At 50.0% G+C, this 22,191-nt stretch overlaps 9 protein-coding genes across 9 annotated transcripts; 4 read left to right on the plus strand and 5 right to left on the minus strand.

Moving 5' to 3' along the window:
- Window positions 1-762: 762 nt before the first annotated feature.
- On the plus strand, window positions 763-2,577 carry BU25DRAFT_418458 (uncharacterized protein; the record flags this gene model as incomplete). Its single annotated transcript, XM_033707873.1, has 3 exons — window positions 763-1,825; window positions 2,059-2,080; window positions 2,460-2,577. 3 exons carry the CDS (start codon window positions 763-765, stop codon window positions 2,575-2,577), a joined length of 1,203 nt encoding a protein of 400 aa, XP_033565879.1.
- Window positions 2,578-4,071: 1,494 nt separating this feature from the next.
- On the minus strand, window positions 4,072-5,193 carry BU25DRAFT_407334 (Ctr-domain-containing protein; the record flags this gene model as incomplete). The annotated part of the gene is made up of 3 exons (XM_033705501.1): window positions 4,072-4,834; window positions 4,954-4,984; window positions 5,038-5,193. The coding sequence occupies 3 exons, from the start codon at window positions 5,188-5,190 to the stop codon at window positions 4,365-4,367; spliced, it is 654 nt and encodes a 217-aa protein (XP_033565880.1). The 3' UTR covers window positions 4,072-4,364.
- Window positions 5,194-6,105: 912 nt separating this feature from the next.
- Window positions 6,106-7,314, minus strand: BU25DRAFT_407335 (class I glutamine amidotransferase-like protein). Its single transcript, XM_033705502.1, has 2 exons — window positions 7,042-7,314; window positions 6,106-6,982 (listed from the first exon to the last, which is right to left on the minus strand). The coding sequence occupies exons 1-2, from the start codon at window positions 7,109-7,111 to the stop codon at window positions 6,285-6,287; spliced, it is 768 nt and encodes a 255-aa protein (XP_033565881.1). The 5' UTR covers window positions 7,112-7,314; the 3' UTR covers window positions 6,106-6,284.
- Window positions 7,315-7,605: 291 nt separating this feature from the next.
- Window positions 7,606-10,376, minus strand: BU25DRAFT_407336 (uncharacterized protein). Its single transcript, XM_033705503.1, has 2 exons — window positions 9,135-10,376; window positions 7,606-9,084 (listed from the first exon to the last, which is right to left on the minus strand). Exons 1-2 carry the CDS (start codon window positions 9,922-9,924, stop codon window positions 7,829-7,831), a joined length of 2,046 nt encoding a protein of 681 aa, XP_033565882.1. The 5' UTR covers window positions 9,925-10,376; the 3' UTR covers window positions 7,606-7,828.
- A 386-nt stretch (window positions 10,377-10,762) lies between these two features.
- BU25DRAFT_407337 (Dit2 protein) lies at window positions 10,763-12,723 on the plus strand. The gene is made up of 2 exons (XM_033705504.1): window positions 10,763-12,281; window positions 12,331-12,723. Exons 1-2 carry the CDS (start codon window positions 10,827-10,829, stop codon window positions 12,379-12,381), a joined length of 1,506 nt encoding a protein of 501 aa, XP_033565883.1. The 5' UTR covers window positions 10,763-10,826; the 3' UTR covers window positions 12,382-12,723.
- A 1,994-nt stretch (window positions 12,724-14,717) lies between these two features.
- BU25DRAFT_407340 (MFS general substrate transporter) lies at window positions 14,718-16,226 on the plus strand. Its single transcript, XM_033705505.1, has one exon. It carries the CDS (start codon window positions 14,942-14,944, stop codon window positions 16,052-16,054), a length of 1,113 nt encoding a protein of 370 aa, XP_033565884.1. The 5' UTR covers window positions 14,718-14,941; the 3' UTR covers window positions 16,055-16,226.
- Window positions 16,227-16,579: 353 nt separating this feature from the next.
- On the minus strand, window positions 16,580-17,095 carry BU25DRAFT_332573 (glycoside hydrolase family 5 protein; the record flags this gene model as incomplete). Its single annotated transcript, XM_033702443.1, has 1 exon — window positions 16,580-17,095. A coding segment is annotated over one exon (516 nt), but the record flags the coding sequence as incomplete, so codon positions are not given.
- A 2,463-nt stretch (window positions 17,096-19,558) lies between these two features.
- Window positions 19,559-20,552, minus strand: BU25DRAFT_445783 (thioredoxin-like protein). The gene is made up of 2 exons (XM_033709454.1): window positions 20,468-20,552; window positions 19,559-20,414 (listed from the first exon to the last, which is right to left on the minus strand). The coding sequence occupies exons 1-2, from the start codon at window positions 20,508-20,510 to the stop codon at window positions 19,798-19,800; spliced, it is 660 nt and encodes a 219-aa protein (XP_033565886.1). The 5' UTR covers window positions 20,511-20,552; the 3' UTR covers window positions 19,559-19,797.
- A 671-nt stretch (window positions 20,553-21,223) lies between these two features.
- Window positions 21,224-21,877, plus strand: BU25DRAFT_195177 (uncharacterized protein). The gene is made up of 2 exons (XM_033701035.1): window positions 21,224-21,585; window positions 21,643-21,877. Exons 1-2 carry the CDS (start codon window positions 21,355-21,357, stop codon window positions 21,763-21,765), a joined length of 354 nt encoding a protein of 117 aa, XP_033565887.1. The 5' UTR covers window positions 21,224-21,354; the 3' UTR covers window positions 21,766-21,877.
- The last annotated feature ends 314 nt before the right edge of the window (window positions 21,878-22,191 follow it).

The following is a 22,191-nucleotide window of genomic DNA, read 5'->3' on the forward strand; positions in this document are numbered from 1 at the left end:
TCGCATGTGAGAGTGGCCCTTCAACATAGCTGCTGACAACAGCCTTTCGTCAAACAGCTGACCTCAGGTGAGTTCTGTGAAGTAAACACGCTGGAACAGTCTTTGGCGTCAATCGTAGTCATGACAGCCTTGCGCCAAGCGCTTGAAGCTCTGCCAGATCGTGGACGTATTCAGGTTTGCGTTTGTCATCATGATTGCGACTGCCTTTACTTGCCATGAGGAGACAGGTACCTGTTGGCCAAATCTAATTTCGCTCTTCTACTCTTGCCCCCAACAACATCAATCAATCGCGACACGCACACACATTTCTAGCCCTGCACCATGGCCACAGGTGCAGCAGCTACAACCACGTAATGGCTCGCCGAACTTGATAGTATCGACCTGTCATGGAACACTACAGACTTCCTTCACAACCACCTCGGGAGGCTTCCGGTAGAGCTGCTCAAAAGCATCGTTCGGTACATCCCTGCGTGCTATCTACCTGTTGTTGCGCGCATAAGTTCGTGATTTCGAGAGTGCACTGAGAAAAGGCTATACAGTTGTATTGATCTTGGTGACAGAAGGACTATGGGTTGGAAACTATGTAAAGACGTGCTGTGGCCGTTGCTTTGCACTTTGGTCCACCGGCCGGACCTGGCGCAGAAGATTAGAGAGTTCTCTTGCACGTTCTATGACCATGACGTCAACCTCAACGTCGATGCTTCCACTCTTTTCCCCGGCAATATATACTTTTGTTCCGCCACCAAAATTTTGTTGAACCAGATGGTTATTGGGGACCGTATTCTATCACAACATCTCAGTGACGTGGAGACCTCACGCTTGACTCTCAGCCTCGTCGGATCTGAGACGAGCGCCTTGGTAGAGACTACAACATGCAAGCACCTTGCTCCGGAGCCTTTGAGCAAGCTGATGCCAGGATTCGATAACACGAGCGCTCATCGACTGCCTCCTGGCCTTCAGAAGCTCACCAACCTCGACTACGATGGTGCTGTGTTCCACTGGGCACTTGCCAAACTGCCATGCCTCCAGAAGCTAAACCTGACGCACCCATGCGTTATCCTACCTGATGAAGCGCCAACTGAAGTCAATATCAATCTCACGACGCTCAACGTGTCAGTCCGCTCGGAGGTACTCAGAGGTAACAGTCATCACTATGCCGCCTTCAAGGCATTTCTTGCTCACTTCCCCTCCCTAGAGGTTCTCAGACTGACAATGTACGATCTCGAAGTCGACATGATGCCTGCGAGCCCTTCAGATCTCGAGGAAGACTACGAACGCAGCTTCGATACCCTGCTTGAGCGGCTCAGTCCAGTTGCTGCCGATCTGACCATTCTCCCACTAGGCGTCTACCATGACGCCGAAGACTACGACGGTCCCGCCAACAACTTTCTCCGTGACGTTCAGCCCACTTCCGGTTTCCAGCAATTCAAGGCACTCAAGAACCTCGTGGCACCATATCAATGCTTATTGGGACGAACAATCTCCACGGTCGACACTCTTCCTTCACCCGCAACAATTCTACCCGCTAGGCTCGAACGTCTGGAAATGAACTGCCCGCAAATCAACATCTACGATTGGCTTGCTCGGCCCCGCAATGCCCGGGACCGGCTTCCTGCTTTGTCTAAGATCGAGCTCTATTGTCAGAGGCCATATGGAGATGAATACCCTTTGTTCGCTCACGAGAACCTTGAGCATAATGTGTTTGAGGTCATGAGCGAGACTGATATTACGCTAGATGTTACGTATTGGCCGCGAGACTGGAGAGAGGACTTGAATGACTACGATCTTGACATACCTGCCTCGATCGAGTGGGTTGAGAGTCTCGGTGAGTAGGGACAGCAGGCAAGCCTTCAGAGAGGTCGTAGCGAATTTCGTATTTGAGAGCTTCAACTCCTGTTGTATTTGGTTCTGTGTTTAGCTGACTAGAATCTTGGGGAGCCTCGGTGAGCTGCGTCTCCGTTAAGGAGGTACCAACGATCTCCAAGAAACATTAGCACACCAAAACGAATGCATTTTATTCTTGGCTAAGGAATTTGGGAGCCTTCTATGTAGTAATAGATGTACGAAGCTGGACCTATAAGTACGTATGTGTAAGGGTTTGCGCAAAGTATGCTGGTACCTGAGAACAGTGATTGAATTGATGAGGAGCTATGGAGAAACACTGACAAGTTTTAGTGTGTCTTGCTTGCTTATACACTAAATAAGAAGGGAACAAATGGATCTCATCTATTTCAAGACTCTACCGAGCTTTCCAGGGCCTAGCCCATCACAACGACAAGTGCACCCCCTAGGCAAAAAACTCGCACACTTTGCTGATGTAATCTAGGATTCACCATGCATCAACACCAAGCCTATACTCAACTTGCAGCAGTTATAACTCTACCAAACTTTTTTAAACAGATATCTACCAGTACTGCACTGCATACAGTGATCTAGTCGCTCAGTCTGATGTACTCCAGGCTAACGTACCTATACAACAATGATATACTTGGTATCTGCAAGGGGATAACGGCCCAAGCCATGGCACACGCAGCTGCTACTCTCTGTCAGCAGTATATTGGCACGAACGTGGTGTAAAAGTGCTCCCACATCCAGCTAATTCACCCAACCTTAACCCTATTGAAGGCATCTGGAACATCATCAAAGAACTGATCAAACATCAACTATATACTGTCAACACTACTGCATGGCTTAAGGCAGCACTACAACACGAATGGAGGCAGATTCATCAAGAAATGCCAAATTTAGCCGCATATTGAGCTCCTAAGTGACTTTCGATACTAAATTTCTAAAGGGGAGGCTCTGAACTTTCTCAGCCTTATTCTTACCAAGCATGTCTAGATAGTTTTTTTAACACTGTATTCGTCAGCGCAATTATCCAAAAGCATGGTGGCATCACGCACTCATCGAAGCACTCGTCCATTGGTTCTTGCATGCCAACCACTGCACTCGAGTTTCATCCACTATCCTAGAACACACGTTCGTTGACAACGAAGGCGGCAGCGCCCGCCATGACGCACCCATGCACGTCCCTCCTCCCCGCCTCACCCAAAACCCTCATCCTTGGCATTCTACTCCGCACAAAACCCTCAACCCACTTTAACCGGCGCACAGTCCCTTTTCACCTTAAGCTTCCTCCCTAGCCTCCCGCACAAAACCTTTACTCCACTCGCACAAACATCGCAGCTATGGCGCGACCAATCACATCTCAACTACCCACATGCTAACACGGGGGTGGTAAAAGTTTTGGTAGGCTAGGATGGATCATGAAGCAGATCGTTGTCATTTTCAGGGAGGCACCTCAGGTGCCAGAAAAAGCTGCACTCTAAACCAGCCAAAAGTTGAGCAACACCAACAAGGTCGCCCTCTTTGCCACGCCGCCACGCAATAACGACTTGAGATTAATTCTTGAAAAACACAGAATTGTAGAATAATATATTCTCTACAATCATATGTTTTTAGATTTTTGATATTGTGTGGTGTTGTGCGATTGTCTTGGTTGGCAGAAGCACACTCTTTGTGAGTGCGGCTTATTTTGCCACCCGAGTACGAAGCCCGCGACCGGACTGGGAAGCATACGGTTGAGATGGATCGTGGTGGGCGAACGGCGGAGACTAGGGGTTTGAGGCAACCGCACAAGTCGCGCAATGAGTGTATATAAATGTCCCTGATCCTCTCCCATGAGGTCGATACCACATCAAGCAAACATCATCTTACAAACACTTCAAACAACCAACAACTTCCCAACACCTTCGATCTTCAATCTCCAATCTTCGACACAATGCAGCCCACCATCTTCACCCTTGTCAACAACGGTAACTGCGGTTGCTCCGGTCAGAGCAATTGCAACTGCGGCAAGGACTGCACTTGCGACAACTGCCCGGTACGCTCCCTCCTATGCCTCCCCATTCTCAAGAACTTCGCTAACGTCAAGCAGAAGAACTAAGTCTTTGGACTTCAACGAACAGTGATCGGTACACGAGGATCATCTCATCTATTCGGCATGGGCAGCGATACGATTGGAGTTACAGAAAAGTTGTTTGGTGGTTGCGATGGGGTGTGCCACGGAAGCGGACTTGTCTTTAGCTGGAGATACTAAACGACCACCGAGTCGAAGTCACGAATTGAGTCCATTAGAAACAAACAATACACTTGTGCAAAGCTGTTGGAAACCGAACCTTTGCTTCGTCACCAAGACCTTCTGATATAATTACCGGACTACCTTATGTTGGGGATCGAGGGTGCTCAAACATCTCTCTCAATCTCGGGACGCCAACACTTCGTCATGTATCTTCCCGTGCTCGAACATTACGTCGTCCATACTGCCCGCACTCACTCGTGCCCAAATTCGTCACTGTGACCACCTAGCCACAGCAGACCGTGACATTCTCCTGCATACGATCCTGACCGCCCTTACCCACGTTAAAGCTCTCCCATCCACAGATGAAGTATCCCAGATACGCGCCGATGAATATGCAGATGATGATATATCCGTTGTAGTACATAGCGAGCAACATGACGAAATAGGCGACCGCGAATTGCAGCACGTGGAGGAGAGCGCGGACTGCTTGCTGAAAGACGCTTGGACGGAAGTTCTGCGCAGTTGGGGTATGGGCTGCAGTGGTCGCAGGAGTCTTACTGTTGTCGGAAGAAGCGGAAGAAGCAACTGCGGTCGTCGGGACGTGCGAAGACAAGTACTGATTGACGATGTAGCGGTCGTATTCTTTACCGGCGCGGCGGAGGGCTTCGAGGGAGATTACGAGCAAGATCACACCGATGCAAGATCCGGCGAACATGCTTTTCGAGGTGATGTGCCATGAGCGGGCGATGAAGCCTAGTCATGCGTTAGCACTCGTTCTATCTCGAGCAGCAGGAGATGAGGCATTGCAGCAAGCCGTAGGGCATTGATCAGTGCCTGGTATGCTCCCAATGAAGGATAGTCAGGATACGTACAAGAGTCGACAGTGTACCAATTCCATAACATCTACCACTGGGGTCAGTAACGTTCATAAAATCATCATAATATGTAGAGCTTACGCTAATCTTGCAACCTCCACCCATACTCATGCCGCCTCCGCCCATTGACATCCCTGTGCTGGATGCCATAGCGGCACTACCTGTCGCAGTCTGTGTCATTACCGACATACCTGACATGCCAGTCATGGCTGCTGTCGTAGCGGAAGCTATCATATCGTGTCCTGAGTGGTCCATAATTACAGCTTGTATGGTTGCGGTTTGAGTGAACGATTGCCGTCTGGATTGATGGTGTTTGTGACGGGTAGAGAAGGTTGATAGCGATTGAAGTTGTAGAGATGTTGATAAATTTGGGATGAGCAGATTTTGAGCAGATTGTTTGGTTGAGGCGGGGGAAATGAAAGCTGGTAGGAGCGACGCGTTGATGCAGGATCGAACCTGTCTTTTCACCCTCGACGTTCGTCACGCTTCCAAGATAGAACGTTCGTAAAACTATTTCTTGAAACAATTCACTAAACAGCGAACGAAGGGCTCATATGCCTTATGAAGCTGGAGCTGAGTACTGCCTACAGAATAGGCACGCGAACCCGCTCACCGGCGAGTCACCGCAGCGGGTGATACCCGAACACTAAGGCTCCGAATTATCATTCACACTCGCCACTTCGTACTTTTACCTTTCACGTTCACAATAACATTCGCGTAGGATGCATAAGATGAAGTTGCAGGATGAGCGTGAAGGATGTGAGATGCTTGGCTCGCAGTGCGCCTTCCCTTCACAGGTAAGACCGCCCCGCTTATCGAGAGCATTTGCGCGCTTTCAACGCCACGATGAAGAATGTTGTCAGGACATCTCACCACGGAGAATTGTTCGAAAGGTCTGGAGTGCATCGATGCAGTGCGCATAGACGAGAGTAACGAGGTCGTCGTACCGCATTGCTTCCGGCAACCTGCAGATGGATGCAAGCGAGATAGATTGCACAACGTGCGATATATGGAATCTCCCGTTCAGCAAGCACCGAGCGAAGGGTCCTTGCATATGCGTGTGACAGGGGTGTGATCCCCGAGGTGCGTGTGACTGTTCGTGGTCTTCGCGACAGAAGGCACACTGATATGATGAGGAAAAAGTTCTAAATGAGATTTGATAATGTTTGCTGCCTCATTGTCTTCAAGCGCATGCTGCTCTTTACTTCTAGTATTGATCTAACTGGTTCTCCACGTGGTAATGCCCGAGACACAGTCACACAGAGCAAACGTGTGTTCTCGTGTAGCCCACAAGCGATCGGCCCCATGGAGACGGTACTACAAGGTGCTCATGATTGAAGGATGATCTGACTGACCGCCGTCTCGTTTCTCGCGAAAGGATCAAAGCTCGGGTCTGTGATCCTTTGATGCTCCAGAATGTTGGCGATGTATGTCGCGTTCTCCTCGCTGTAAGTCTGCTCCACCCAGTGCAGCATGAGATCAAGACCTGCTGTCACCCCCGAGGAGCTCCAGATGTGAGGCGAACTGGACTCATCCTCCACCCAACGTGCATGGGGCACCCAAGTCGTGTTGAGTCCTGCCTTCACGGCATTTGGCCATGAGGTCTTGTTCGTTGTTGCTTTCCTGCCGTTCAAAATGCCAGCCCTTGCAGCCAGAGCCGAGCCAGTGCAGATCGTGAGAACCTGTTTGACATTGGGTGCTATCCTTGCGATGTAGTCTAATGTAGCATTGAGGGTGGGATTACGCCAGCCAGGACCACCGGCAAGAATCAAGACGTCCAGTTCTGGTGCCGTTTCGAAAGTATGCGTAGGTGGAAGCACAGGGTACACAGAAGAATTGAACGGGTTCATCGAGGCCATTGATGGTTCCGAGGTGACCGGATCCATGGTCTCAGCAATCAGGGCGATATCGATCTTGTACAGTCCGCTCAAGAACTGGAGGATTTCAATGGGTCCATGAACATCCAGCAGGTCGAACATGCGGAAGAGTACGATGCCATATGTGTGGGGTACCGTAGTATTAGTGGCTGGTACAGATTCAGTTCTTCGGTTGCCAATAGTTTGGATGATTTCAACATGCACCTACCGGCTGCAGCTCCATGGAGTTGAAGAGTGATGATGGGTATGACTACCTTGATGACATCTGAAAATCTCATATTGACGGTACCAGTGTGTTAACACGAAGCCGTGGAAGAGGGCGAGGCAAGAACAGAAGGGAAAGAACGAAGAGAGACAGTGAAGATCATATACCCAGAGGAATATCTTTCTTGAATCATGAACCCGTTGTTCCTGATTGTTCAATGTTTCGAGTAAAGTTTCCGTAAGCACTTGGGCATGGCGCAGACGCGTGAGGCTCATTGGTCGCAGGTCGCAAGAGTCAAGTACTGATGATCTTTGATTATAGCTGCATCCTGAGCATCTTGGTCCTACTATCGCATGCGCTGTACACGCTGACAACTTCTGATGCGTTAGTTTGCGCGTATTTCTGCACGGTGTTGGAGATAATGAGGCTAAGACGCGAAGGAGCTTCCGAGGATGCTGGCGGCGCGAAGTGGGGCGCAAAATAATGGGACGTGTCGAACATCACGTCACAACTCTTCACATACTGCAACCACTGCATCTTCGATTTCACAATATTGAACGACAAAGGACTTTTGAACAATTAAGATGCATTACGAAAAGTCGCGCCACGCGAGTTCTAGCTACGGTCATCCGCGCTAATGGTATATAGAGAAGTAAAACTCCCAGGAACGCCAACGTCAAAGTCTACTATCAAAGCAGCCTACACAATGCTGAAACTAATTGCAAGAGGTAGAGAAGCCAATTTTGGGACCATATTAGATGCAAGGATAATGCGAACGGCAGAGGTATGCCTAGACGGCCTGAAATCGCAAAATGTGATTCTGGACAAACATGCGGAGCCTGCTGGTCTGCTCGCCAGGGCGGACCCAGTGAGAGTCGACGCGCTTGAAGGGACGAGGCTCGATGGGTGTTTGAGTGACAGTAGTGCCGTTTTTCTCGGCGACAGGAGAGCAAATGGCAATGGAGGTCTTGGTGCGAACGATGGGAGAGCCGACGGGGTTGCGGACCTTCTGCAGCACTGGAGACCACAGAGATGCTGCGCTACTCCTTGACTGAGGCGAGCAGATGACGATAGGCCTTCCACCATTTGTTGGGTTTGTGACCACGATAGGATTCTTCCTTCCAACGACTGGAGAGCAGATAACAATTGGGCGCTGCTTCTCTGCCATCGGAGAGACGACCACGATCGCGCCCTTCTTCTCGTCGAAGATGGTGACCTTCTCGACTGCCATTTGTGGTATGATGAGCTTGGTGGGAGTAGGTACACGAGCTACGGCACGCTTCAAGCTGAAGTACGAACCATCAGGACCGTTGACCCAGGATCCTGTGTAGTTGGAGCTGGCCAAGGCCTTCTTGGCAACAGCAGAGCGAGCAAGATAGAGGAACTCATCACCCTCGACCTTGATCATGCAGTTGTGCCAAGGAGTAGGAATCTGGAACTCGTACGCGGCTACAGGCTCCAGTCGGTTCTCAAGATCGTCAATTGGGCGGACCATATGCTTGGGAAGCAGGCGAATGGCGAACTTAGGGCCCTTGTTGTTGTGGGCGTGGATCGACAAACGAACATAGTTGGGCAACAGAAGCTCAACCAGGTTGGAGTAGCCTTGGTTGCGGGAGATCATCTCTTCAGCTACAAGAGCAGCAGTCTTCTTCTTCTGCTTTCCACTTAGCGACTTGACCGAGGGAACATCGGCAAGGTCCTCGAGCATGAAGCGTGTCTGGCCGCGGTACAATCCCAGAGTCTCAGGCTCTTGCAGCTCAATGAGTGAGCGGATGAAAGCACGGTCGGCACCGCCAATTCCCAGCATGAGTCTCCTGCACAGCTCGGCCTCTCCCGTCATCTTTGTCTTGACTGGGTGTGGCATCTTGTGCGCGTTTCCAGCTACCTTCTTCAAGGTCTGGAAGCCCTCAGAGTCAGCATTGAAGATGTTCTTCAAGCCTTTGAAGTCCATCGCTGGGACGGGCGCGGTCTGGCCAGGGAAGCGTTCCTTGTAGATCTCGGCCATGCAAGCATCGTATGTGTCGATCATTTCATCGTCAACACCAACTGGAACTGGTTAGCAACTGCTGAAAACACAACTGGGCTTCAATACTTACTGCAGTCGGAAAATACATGGCCATCGTTGATGATCCACATGGTAGCGCCAGGCTCGTAGACGGCGTTAACCTCCTTGATGAAGTCGTAAAGCACGTCCAAAGCGATGTTCTCTGCAAGATCGGGCATGATACCACCGGCCTTGTTGGGGTTTGGCGACTTGCAAGGGAAAGCGGGCAAAGCAAGAAGGATCGGAAGATTCTTATCGACAAAGCCGTACACCCGGTTGAGGAAGCCTTCACGACCGCAAACATCCCATTGGTCATCTTTGGAAAGGTTCTTGAGCTTGCGCTCAAAGATCTCAGCAATCGTGTTGCAGATCACGCGATTCTTTGCTGCCCATGGAGTCGAAGAATCCGAGATATTGGCGAAAGGCTGGAACTGAGTCTCGAGGAGGATGAAGCGCTCCGCCCAAATACTGAAGTTGTCTGAAGCAAGGGATTTTGGTTTCGATGTTACCATTCCGAGGATGCGACCGTTGTCATGTTTGATCTCGGCGACCAGGGTGTGAAGCTCTTCTTTCTCATAAGATGGAGGGAAGTTCGACTTAATCTTCAAGAGTGCTTGGATATCGGTGGTAATTTGCAGATTCTTGATCTCTTTGCCAGATGGCAGCTGAACTCGAGTCCATGATGCAGTTGCGGAGCAGATCTCGTCCTTCAGTTGTGGCCATGCTTCCGGCAGTGACTTCGAGTTGCTCCCTTCGACAGCCAAAAGTTCGCCATTCGGTTCTCTCCAGTAAAGACCCTGAATGCAGTGGTATGTGGAAACACCTTTGTTGAACGGCGCCATTGTGAATAATTGAAGAGAGGTAAGGAGGTACTTGTTAAGTTGAAAACACCGAGGAACAAAAGAAATAGAGAGAGGCTGGCAGAGGAAGCGAGTTAATAAAGCTTGAGATGATGGATCCAGTGGCCTCATCTACTGGGTCCCCTTATATGAAAGAGTCCTGACGTGTTGTTGTGTCTCAGCTTCACATAAAGGCTCAGCGGATCGGGCACTGTCCACCAAGCTGCGGATGGATCCATGACAGCCACACAACTGTAAACACACGGTGCGGCCGTACACCGACTTGCGTTGCTATTTGCAACGCTACTTATCTCGCTACAAGCCGTTAACCTAATTGGATTGGCCTACCAACATGATTTCTCGGGGCGTTCGAGCGGCGGTGCTGCGGGCGCCATGAGTCCTGGCGTTTGCTTCTGGTCTGATCAAGGTCGTAGGCGGTCTGGCACAGGCATTCAGCGTGCCACAATTCGCATTACTGGGTTGCAGGCGGCATATTTTTGCTAATGCGGCGCTGTTACAGGCTTCATCTCGTCCAAGGATTACTGTGTGCATGGAAGGCGTGCATATCTTGGCGTGCATGAGCTGAATTCGGAGAATCCGTGCCACATGCTAGCGCGTACCATAGGTGAACAACGCACTCGCCTAAACAGCTAAGCTTCTTACCACAGCCTCAAGATTACCGACCCACCTCCAAATACTGTCTATTGTCTAATTGTGGACGCACCAAGACGGGTCCAAGCGCGCTCGAGCCACGTTCCTTCTGCTTTGAACCAGCCTGGCTGAGCGTGCCGTCCAAATGTAGGGCTGAGGCTGAGGTGCTTTCACATCAGCATGTGTTTCATATAGGCTTGACCAGGCCAGCTTGTCGCTGCCATTCACTGTGTATTCGACATCTGTCCAACAAGATGATATCCTATCTTTCTTTGGTCTTCATTGCCATTTTTGGCAGCTTCTTCGGCGTCGTCTCCTTCTTTGTTTACCTATTCACGCCGCCTAGCAACTTCCCCAAGAACATTCCAACAATCCCGTTCTACTACGCACTTCTCCCACTCTTCAAAGATGTGGACCAGGCCGAGCTTTACCGTCAGTACATGAAGGAGCCCCTGGAGAAATATGGAGCAGTAAAGCTGTTCTTTGGTGGCCAATGGAACATCCTAGTACGCAAGCCTGCGTATATTGCCGAGGTCTTCAAATACGAGGACGTTTACGCAAAGGCAGGAAACCAGATCAAGATCCCGCATAGTCTTGTGGCGGAGTACACTGGCGAGAACATCATCAGTTCACATGGAGAGAAGTGGAAGCTGTATCATGGTGTTCTCAAACCAGCTCTGCAAGCGGACCAAGATTCGACTAAGATCTGGGAGAACTCAAAACTTCTAAGGGATATGTTCCTAAGCAACTCGAAGCAAGCCAATGGTGCAGGCATCCCTATCTACGTTCCTTGCCATCGAGTCGCACTTGCCAATCTCTCAGACGTACTGTACGCATCGAGTTTCGAAACAATGCAGCGTCCTGACGCACTACTGCACGCAATCCAGATGAAGATTAAGCCGATTATCTTCAACCCAATCTTCATGAACTTCCCGTTCCTTGACCATCTGCCGCTCAAGATAAGAAAGCTTGGTCGCGCACTCAACAAGAACTTCCGAAGCACGCTACGAACCTCGATCACAAAAGGGCACAACCACGTCTGCGACCCCAACGACCATAAGAACGTTGCATGCAGACTGATCGGAGCTCATGACGAAGGACGCCTAACAGACAAGGATCTTGAAGACAATATGGTCAGCACTTTCTTGGCAGGACACGAGAACCCACAACTTGCGCTCATGTCGCTCATGTATCTCCTCGGAGCCCATCCAGAGGTTCAAGAGGCGGTCCGCAAGGAGATCCTGACCCTCTATCCTGCTGATGCCCCCGCCGACTACGAGCCTTCTTACACCGAGATCCACGACTTACCACTCTTGAGTGCTGTTGTATACGAGGGTCTACGCATGTTCCCCCCGATTTCGCAACTGATCAATCGCCGTACTGCGGAACCCGTCGTATTAGGTGGCAAGATTCCCGTACCAAAGGGTGTATTTATGGGCTACAACGCATACTCAACTAACCGCGACATCGAGTTCTGGGGCACCGACTCCGACGATTTCAAGCCTGAACGCTGGGGCAAGAACATGGATGAGATCAACCATCTTTACCGGAAAGCGAACTCTAAAGGTGCTTTCATCAGCTTCCACGGAGGACGGCGAGCATGTCTGGGACAAAAGTTCGCCATGCAGCAGCTTCGCATCACGATCCTCGAGTTGGTGAGGGGTTGTAAGTGGAAGGTGGACGAGAGCTGGGACGGACGCATGACTCCGGTAAGTCATTGGCGCCAACTGAGCAACCTAACCAAGCTAATTCACTTAGGCTGGACCGCTCTACCCGCGAGGTCTTAAGATGAAATTCCAGTCGTTGTAAGAAGCTCGTCGGCCAAAGCAACAAGCATGTGCGATGATAAATCTTGGTCGCTGTGCTTTGGCAAGGTTAAGCAGATATACTGTGCATAGCGTTGGTGTTTTTGGTTCAACGCAAATACCCCAAATTGGGCAGAGCATGCAAGTAACATTTAGCTGGCACCATCAAAATTCATTGCATGCTTCATCTCTTCGGTCACCACACATACGCGTTACATTGGATTTCCAGCCTGTACGTGCGTGTCGTACGCATCAATGCCTCGTAATTGATACCCACCAACACAACATTACATCGATCTATGCCATTCATACTGTTAGGTACGGGCCCGCGATACTTAGCACTATCTGCCTTGCAGTCAGCACCTGCGTAACGCTAGTTGGAAGACAAGTATTGAATTGCATTTAGTTCGGAGCATACGATGCACATGATCGCGATAATGCATTTTCACGGACCAGACCCATGATTGCAAGGCTTACAAGTTCTGGCAATCCTCCATGACAGCAATCACCGTAATCGAGGCATCCCAACTCGTTGAAACCTCCAGACCCACTTGTGCTGACATCCATCTTGCAAATGGGAAAATTGTCAGCCAAACAACCACTCAGAGGTCTAAGACACTCAAAATGAAGATACCGTGTGATCGGAACATTGCAAATGACTTGCCGTATTCCTGCGGCGTGGTGTTGGGGGCGAACCTCCACATCCGCGTCCTTTGGTTGGGTGTGGAGTAACGCACGTAACGAGCCAAACTGTGCCTTCTTCTCATCAACCTGAGCTCAGCAACACATCTTTCTGGTAAGTTGCCCAAGAATATATGCGTGAATCAACTTGATGATGAATCGCTGATGTACAGTCACATCAGAGAGCGAAGCCTGGTTCAGCTGGGTGCATCATCTGTTCAAAGCTCAAATGCGCAGCAAAAACTTCGGGGTACTGGTAAGGGAAAACCCACAGTCAGTTTACGCGAAAGTCGAGATGTAGCTGTCTCCGTGCTTCTGCGGCGAAGAAACATGAAGGATTGAATGCGGCACAGCACGGCTTCGGTTTTGCGCGGAAATTGAGTCTGACATCGCCGATTATTAGTACATGCACGGTGCGAATAGACCTAGACCACTTCTGCTCGTCGTGAAGTTAGTGTTGCGGTGAATGTTGGTGTTTGTGGTAAATGTTGGTGTTTGCGGTGAATGTTTGGTGTTTGCGGGGTTCTGGTCCAAACGATGGGGCCCTAGGTCAAAGTGTAATTGAGCGGCGCCAGGTTGAGCCTAGCAGAAGTGCAACAGTAGCACTTCAATCCTGCAGATTGCTCCAGTCGCTGATTCTCCGACCGATAACAAAATGTGCTTCTACTTTCTGCAGCAGACATGTGTAACGATTCACTGTTGTTGTGTTGCGTAAGGCGCAGTTGGTGCATCACGCTCGCTTGGGGCCAGCCCACGCTAAGGCGTTCAGCCACAGTTTCCGTTACCCCAGCCCTTTACCGGGCACTAGTGCAAATACACCTGTTTTGCGGTACAAGATATGGTATCGCGGCTGTGACTGTGATGTTTGAGCAATGTGCTTTGTGTGATCCCTACGTCAATTCAGTCAGGTAGGGCTACATCCCTTTGTCGAAGGCACAGCACAAACAGTCTCTGATCGAGTGAAAGGATGTTCTGTGCCGCAAATGACCATGCTCGTGGGCTGCAGACAACCTATGTAATGAATTTAGTGGCTCAGTTTGCATGCATAGTGTAGTTTAGTGTTGTGAAGCAACCACGAGAGATAGAGCTTCTATCGTGGACGCCGTGCGGTAATTGAGAGCGGAAGGCCCAGCGGAGCTGTGGAGGGTGGCTGGCTGGTGTGAGAGCGGGCCGCTTGGCGACGCACGAGAAAGCGTGTCTTGAGCTTGCTCTGCGGCTGACCGCAGTCGGGATGAAAATAGCGTGCAAGGACAGGCGTTGCTAACGTGAGCCAGTGAGAACAGAGCTGACTAGAGTGGCTGTTGAACAAGGGATGACCTGAGCATGCACTGCGCACGTACTTTGTCGGCACGTAGGGCGCTCCGAGAATCAGGTGGTGCATAAGCGATCATACATATCGCATCGTACTTCAGTCCAAGAATTCCAATCGTAGCTTGGACCATCATTCTTCAGCATGCGTTCTCCGATCGAATTCGAGAAAGACCACCACTACGATAGGTGTCGGGACAGTATCGACAGCGAGTTCTCCTCTTCAGACAACGCCGATGAGCCACTGGCACAGGTTGACGATGTTGCACCTGCACCTCCACCACCGCCATACTCGGCGTTCTCCCTCAATCGTCGCCGGTTTATGCTTGGTGTTGTGACAGCGGCGGGATTTTTTGGTCCCTTGACTGGTGCAATCTACCTCCCATCTCTTGTACTTTTCGAGGACATCTTCAAAGCTTCGGCAACAGCAGTCAATGCGACAGTATCGATGTACATGGTTGTGTTCGCCATTGCGGTATGTAACCGTGTGCGAAGTCTGAGTAGCTATCACTGACACATCTCAGCCACTTTTTGGTGCGGTTGCCTCTGACGTTGGAGGTCGTAAGCTCGTGTACATGGTCGGTCTTGGAAGCTTCCTCGTCTCAAACATTCTGCTAGCAACGCTCCCTGCGCACATCGCTCTCCTCTTCATCCTCCGAATATTCCAAGCCTTCGGTTCGTGCATCGTCTTCTCTGTCGGAGCGGGTACGGTTGCAGATATAACAGAACCCGCAAAGCGCGCATCTGCTTTGGCTTGGTTTCTCATGGGACCCCAGCTTGGACCGGTCTTTGGTCCTCTTATCGGCGGTGCTTTCGCAGATGCATCACGTTGGAGATGGGTATTTGGCTTTCTCGCCTTGACCTGTCTTCCTGTATACTGCGCCATCGTCTTTTGCATGCCTGAGACCCTGCGGTCTCTGGTCGGTAATGGTGCCGCTGTTGCTCACCAGCCCTGGTTCTCAATACCCAAGCTCCGGACACAGCTTTCCACAGATATCAAAGGCCCAAAGATTCCCCGTCCGTCGTTCCGCAAATTCATGCAGCTCCTGAAGTACCCTCCGCATCTCATTGTCTCTTTCAATGGTGCTTTCCAGTTCGCTGGACTGTACGGGATGTACATCTCCTTCCCGACCGTTCTGAAAGACACATACAACTGGTCGACCGCCGAAGTGAGTTACGCATACCTCGCACCAGGAATCTCCATGTTCATTGCTTCCATTATTGTCGGTCGTGGCAGTGACTGGCTGCGCAGAAAAGCTATTGCGAAGAGCCCTGACGGCAAGGTTGCACCGGAAAAGCGAATCGCCTACCAAATAGTTGGCTTTTCCATCGCGGCCGCAGGAAAATTCATGTATGGATGGTGTTGCCAAAACCGCGTAAACCCAGCTGCCGGCCTGATCGGTTCAGCACTTTCATCTGTGGGGACTTCGATCGTCTTTGTCACCAGCACATCTTTCCAGACAGAGTGCGATCCAGCTCAGACCGCTAGTTTGGTTGCATTGGGAGGTCTCCTTCGAAACGTCGCTGCAGCCATCGCTGCCGTCGTCATGGATGGCTTACTCGACAAAGCCGGTGTTGGATGGACCTTCAGCATCTTCGGAGTGATGGATCTTCTCTGCATTCCAGGCATTTTGTTGATCATCTTCAAGGGTGCGGAAATGCGTGCAGCATTGAAAGCGCAAGGCTAAGTGTAGCGACACGAGGCTCCATGTACATAATATCGTTACGGTTTGGTATTTTGCATAGCGCGGCGTTGGTCATCATAAGCATTCGCATCATCGGTGCATTTCATGGGCGACAAATTAATAAATAATGAAAGAATGTCTGCTAATGAAGAAACGTGCGATGTGAGTTTGGTCGATTTCAAATCCTACAAGGTGTGACGTCTCAGTTTTACGCTAAGATAAATCTGCATAGTCTTCTACAGCGATCTGACCCAAAGTAACTCAGTTTTAAAGAAATTCTACGCTAACAATGCTTTTCAACTGCTTTCATTGATATGAAGCGCTATCCAGTATCAAAAAAACAGCCCACCTTTGCTAGATCTCCGTGGACAACGTTCAGTAAGATGTACAATTCTGGCCATGCTCTTTGATCCAGCTCGCAATGGTCTTTTGCTGCGCTGCAATAATGTTTATCGCTTGATCTATGTCGTACAAATCATACCATCCTGGAGATTCATGGAGGGGATCTCCAGCCATACCATGCCGAACTCATTGACGTGCTGCGTCTCGGGGCGTAGATGCCTCCATATGCCCATGGCGAAGTACCAACATACGCACCACCATTGCGGAACTCGTCCATGACTGTACCAATGATGGTCTGGAAGTACACATCCTTGTGAGTAATCGATGCATTGCTGTGGTAGGGTATTCCTTGTTCTTATTTTTCCAATTGTTGCGGGCGATACCGAGCTCCTCAAGGAAGACTGGCTTTCCGATGTAGCCACCGCTCCATTGCCACTCGTTGCTCAAAGTCATCGTTGCGCGCATTCCACGCTTCGACATCTCTGCAAGACAGATATCTAGGCCCTTGAAGATGTCGTCGTTATACTGTCCCGGAGCATTCATCAGAGGCGGGTTCATCCTGAAGGGCTGAGGTGTTGGTGCACCCTCAGAACCGGCGATGATTCGGAGATGGTTGATTCCTTTCGCTGCCATCTGATCGAACTCCGTGACCAGCTGTGAATAGTTGCCTCCAGACGTTTCGTCGGCAGCCAAGTTCATGCAGACCCTCCATGTCTGAAACGGTCAAGTGCAGCAACATCAACCTGGTCTTCAGTCGCGCTCGCAGACGTCGAGCAGACTCTTCGACCACCGCGACTCCGACGACATGCACAGCCTAGCAAAGCGGATAATGACCTTCGGCGACACGAACCGTGATGTGGAGTCTTCAGGAGCATTGAGGACGCTGCGCAGCGCTAGGACGGACCGCAATGGCCGCGTTGAGAAGAAAAGAGAAGGAGATGAACGAAACATGAGAACAACCAGGAAAACTTTCGCGAACACACGTGCAATTCCTGATACGAGAATGCTCAATTGAGCCCACGATTGAAGCAAGAGAAGATCTGGTCACTATTTGTTTGATTAGAAGCTTTTCGTATACCTGCGATCAAAAGATGAGTGTCGAGAGAACTCTGTGACCGATCGATGCCAAGCCTGTGACTTTATCTAACTAAATCTCTCACAGGCCCCTTCTATGCGGCCTCGAACTCACCCCCTTCGCTAGTAGTTTGGGAACCAGACTGTACTGTCCTCGTACTGGCCATCTATATAGCCCTGTTGGATGGCCTGGGTGTTGATGTAAAGCCCCGGATTCTTACGACTCATGCTCTGCGGAGGTCGTCGAGGTGGGAAGTCATCAGGAAGTAGGCCAAGAGAGCGTATATCGGGCAAAGACCCTCGATGTGGGAACCCATATGGGGCGAGCGCGAAGCCTCCATTCATCATGTGAGTACGGTAGTACGGATGTGGGAAGTCGATGACGTGGCTATAGTTCACTATTGTAAGTGCTTCGTGGCAGTACCTTTCGTCAGTAAGGTGCATCTGTTGATTTCTGATTTTGAGTGTGGTTTTGGTGTGCTGATGATTGCAGTGTAGTTGAGGTTCTTATGAGGAACCCGAAACGCGATGTACATTTGAGTATTATACTCCAGTCACTTCACTGTTAAGTGTTAATACTGCAACATCGTGAAGGTACAGCGAACGCTTCCAAGATGTTCACATCAGCGCAGTAGCTTCACGTGCTCGTGACGTCCGACTGACCCCAATATGCTGCTATCGATACTATTAACGCCGTTCAAGATGAAAACGCGGGCTCGCACGTCTCCATCAGGCACCAAGGCTCATTGTGTATATTTGATTCAAATTTCACGTTGTCACTCACTGTGGAAGGGTTGAGATGTTGATTGATCCTAAGAGCTATGGGCTAGAATCGATCGAGACTATATAGTAGAAGGGGATAGCAGTGAAGGGTTAGGGAAGCAAACTGAGCTAACCGAATGAGCTGGACAATCAGTGCAGCGGACCGTTAACAAACACTGCAACGGACCGCTAGCAGCAAACAGATGGCGATCGGTGGATACCTTCACTCCCTCCGACACTCACACGCAAAATTTTCAGACTCACAACGAGAATAGATCAGAAGATATTTGAGCGGTTCAGTTTCACGCACAGAAAGAGATATTTGTTCAGCCACTCAAGCCAGAGAGTTTGAATGTCACTTTTGTATTGGTATTCTATGGATGCTCGCACACCCAGTCTTAGCGGAGTGATCGCAACATATCCATATTGCTTGACCTCTAGGGCTTGGATACCACCCAGATACTAGCTCAGTCTCGGCGAATACACGTATTTAGAGTCAGCGGTCTTACTTTTATATCTCAAAATACGGTGGGACTCGCTTGTCACGTCGATTTCGCTTCCACTGTTGGGCGTAGGAAGTACTTGGCCAGGCACTGGGAAATGTCACTTCCGGACCTAGACCTATAGATCCAATGTGAGGTAACGTCCGCTCTGGGCTGTAAGTGCCTGGTACTATAGGCCTGAGTCTGTTGGAGAATGCCTTATTAGGTCGTAGGCCCTGACCAGAAGGATAATGGTAGGTATGGATCGCTTCCTAGCTACTCTGGCATTGTATGATGTCTTTTAGATGGGATTCAAGTGTTCTTGTGGGGGAGTGTTCATGGATGAAGTGATGTGGAAGATGTTTCTGGTGTCGATGTAATTGCTGATGTGGATGTCTGACAACCAAGCGATGCAGTGAGAGGTACAAATACCTTTGCGCAGTGCACGAACGACTGAACATGGGATGCGAGAGTACCAAGTAGTCACCAACCAGGCGTAACATATTCAACGGTCGTAGGTCACAAGCAATCTACACCTCACAACGAAGATAACGTGTCTTCCCGACCAAACCATCCTCAACTTACATGCTGAAGTACGGAGGGCCCCACCTGCGCTAACGTCTTACCCTCCACTGGTGGCTGTAGAAATCATCATCGGCCGGCCATCTCACATCCTCTCCCAGTTTAAGATCTCTTATATGAGGCAAGTTTCGAGTTCGTTGGCGGCGATGGCGATTTTGCATGGGTGCAAGTAGGGTGAACTCTTCCCCATCCATGACACCCTTTGTCGCATGGTAAGGGCGATATGGATGCATATATGGGTAGCCGGAAAACGGCCAAGGTCCTAACATTATATGCAACCTTGTAGGCTGAACGCTCAAGATGTTTAGTAGTGTTAGAAACTTTGATAATCAGTATCGTTAGTGATGTGGGTATTCGGAGGTTGTGGTACTGAACATAAGGTATGTATAACTTTGTGCGCTGTGTGAGTTACCAACCGTTAAAGCTGATCGCATCATATGTTCGACAGCCGAATGCAAGCCAATCGTGCGCATTCAAGAATCTAAATCACATGCAGTCTACACCTCAAAGACTGCCTTCCATCCTTTTCAAACGCTCAAACAGCTGCACGAAAGCAGCTGGTTCCTGCGCTCCACCGATCTCAAAGCGATCGTTGATCGTGAAGTTCGGCACACCACTGATGTTCTGCTCGCGCGCATCCTGCACCTCATTGTCGACCTCAGCACCACCTTTCCCACTGTCCAACCACTGCTTGATTTCCTTCTCTTCAAGACCAGCCTTCACACCGCTCTCAATCAACACCTCGTGCGTCGTGATGTCCTTCTCGTTCTCGAAGTACGCAGCAAATAGTTCCTCGACAACGCGCGTCTGCATCTTCGGTCCTTTGGTCTTGCCGAGTTGGACAAGGCGATGTGAATCGCGGGTGTTTCCCGTGTTGCCGCCAAACTTGAAGTTGATACCCTCATCTTGGCCGACCTTGGCGAGCATCTGGTTGATTGTTGCTGTGCGCTCCTTGCCAAATTTCTTGATATACATCTCCTGCTTGTCAAGGCTCTTGCCGGCATCAGGGTTCAGGTAAAATGGGAACCATTGCGTTGAAAATGTGTCGTCGGACTCTGGGTGCTTCTGCTTGTATGCTGCAATGCCCTTTTCGAGGCGCTTCTTGCCGACATAACACCATGCTGTGAGCTTGTTAGTGTGCAACTTTTGTGCAATTCTGTCCAATGGAACATACGGCAGATGGTGTCCGACACGATGTTGATGTTGAAGTTTGTCATTTTACTCAAGCTCTGTTTGAACGCCACGATGAATGTCCTTTCGATTTCTCAATCGTGCCGACTGCTTGCCGATGCTGCGTCGTTGGCCTTATACAGCAAGCTCGGTGCTGACAAATTAGCGTCAAAGAAGTTGCGAGCGCGGAAAGTCGCCACTTCCGGGACTGTTGCTTTATCATCAAACATCATCAGCTCCCTCAAACTTCAACGTCGTGAGGCACGCATATCAAGAGATAAGTGTGGTGAAATACCAGCATAGGCCACAATGTACACTGGCGGCTTGGGAGCCTCTGTTGCGCGAGGTGTATGATCCTTCCTCCAGCGGTTCCACTTGTTCTTTTCTGCACAACAACTGACAGCAACTTGCTGCTAGCAAACCACGACTGCAATCGTGGAGTGATCCGATACGAACCAGGAAGCACGCAAATTTGGAGCCATGCGGGGATAGACGACAGTGGTAGCCATCGCTAGTATGGTCCCCTCCATGGTCTGCCATGAGGGTGCATTCCCTACCGCTATATCCACCACTGGGCCCACAATTTTCGTCAAACCCCCGTAGTGGGTCATCAGTCCGACTTGCAGCATCAGCAGGATGGTCTATGCAGGATTTGGCAAATGTTGGCACAAGACAGCTCAGACTTGGAACATGGAGGGCGCAACGAAACCGAGCAAATGCGAGCAGAGACGAGTACCTTACCGAATTACGTTCAATAGTCCGTTAAAATGATTGATACAAAGGTTTAGGTCAAGCCAACTCCCGCTGCATTGCTCACCTCGCTTTTCTTTCATCCACTTTCGAGCATGAGCAAGATCCTACTCGTTGGTGCTACAGGCTATCTTTGACTACATGAAGTGTCTCGATATCAAGGAGCCATACTCGCAGCGAACGACCGAGATCACAATACTGGGGACCGCGGCTGAACGAGGTATGCAAGCTGTCATTTTGCAGGCACCGTGCATCTTTGGCGAGGGCACTGGACTGTTCAACCAGCAAAGCTTTGGTCATCCTCTGATCCTCTGGTACGCTGTGCAGCATGGTCATGGATTTAAGTTGAACAACAAGGCCAACTTCGACTGGGTATGTCTCCTTACGATACTTCGTTGAGTAGCTATTGATCATGCACTCGTCATACAGGCTCATGTTGTTGACCTGGCTGACTACTTCGTTCTCTTGATACTTCCCAGCATAGAGAAGTCCGGCTTGTGCCACTACAGAAAGAGCTCGCAGAAGACATTGCCCAAAGCATCATCCGTTTAAGAAAATAGAGACTTGGCGTTGGGTAGAGAAGAAGAGAAACGTAGTAAAGTTGAATCTTCTTACGCTTCCTATTGTGCCATGTACGGCTTGTCTGGAGAATTTGACGTTTCAAGCGCGGAGGGGAGTCTGCACACATCATACCTAGTATTCCAATTTCAGATTGTCTTCTTTCAGCGAGATCCCTTCTTTAGTGCCTGGAGAATTCGTTACGATCGAGACATGTTCACGTTGGCAGTACATCTATAGCAGCACCGACACATGTGTTTCCTTCGAGGCCGATTTTGGAGAAGCAAAACAACATCGATCTCCACCACGACAGTTTTGAAGTTTTCGAGAAGAGAGTGGATGTTGATTGAGAAGAGAGTGGATGTTGATTGAGAAGAGAGTGGATGTTGATTGAGAAGAGAGTGGATGTTGATTGAGAAG

This window comes from Macroventuria anomochaeta (genome assembly GCF_010093625.1).
Source record: "Macroventuria anomochaeta strain CBS 525.71 unplaced genomic scaffold BU25scaffold_4, whole genome shotgun sequence".
In the NCBI taxonomy this organism is placed as follows: Eukaryota; Fungi; Ascomycota; class Dothideomycetes; order Pleosporales; family Didymellaceae; genus Macroventuria; species Macroventuria anomochaeta.

Coding starts and splice junctions, on each gene's coding strand:
- BU25DRAFT_407335 (XM_033705502.1), bottom strand. CDS start 7,111: ATGAGATTTTCAGATGTCATCAAGGTAGTCATACCCATCATCACTCTT. Junction 6,983..7,041: donor ACTCCATGGAGCTGCAGCCG/GTAGGTGCATGT, acceptor AATCTGTACCAG/CCACTAATACTACGGTACCC.
- BU25DRAFT_407336 (XM_033705503.1), bottom strand. CDS start 9,924: ATGGCGCCGTTCAACAAAGGTGTTTCCACATACCACTGCATTCAGGGT. Junction 9,085..9,134: donor CCATGTATTTTCCGACTGCA/GTAAGTATTGAA, acceptor AACCAGTTCCAG/TTGGTGTTGACGATGAAATG.
- BU25DRAFT_407337 (XM_033705504.1), top strand. CDS start 10,827: ATGATATCCTATCTTTCTTTGGTCTTCATTGCCATTTTTGGCAGCTTC. Junction 12,282..12,330: donor GGGACGGACGCATGACTCCG/GTAAGTCATTGG, acceptor TAATTCACTTAG/GCTGGACCGCTCTACCCGCG.
- BU25DRAFT_407340 (XM_033705505.1), top strand. CDS start 14,942: ATGGTCGGTCTTGGAAGCTTCCTCGTCTCAAACATTCTGCTAGCAACG.
- BU25DRAFT_445783 (XM_033709454.1), bottom strand. CDS start 20,510: ATGACAAACTTCAACATCAACATCGTGTCGGACACCATCTGCC. Junction 20,415..20,467: donor CGTGTCGGACACCATCTGCC/GTATGTTCCATT, acceptor ACAAGCTCACAG/CATGGTGTTATGTCGGCAAG.
- BU25DRAFT_195177 (XM_033701035.1), top strand. CDS start 21,355: ATGAAGTGTCTCGATATCAAGGAGCCATACTCGCAGCGAACGACCGAG. Junction 21,586..21,642: donor ACAAGGCCAACTTCGACTGG/GTATGTCTCCTT, acceptor CTCGTCATACAG/GCTCATGTTGTTGACCTGGC.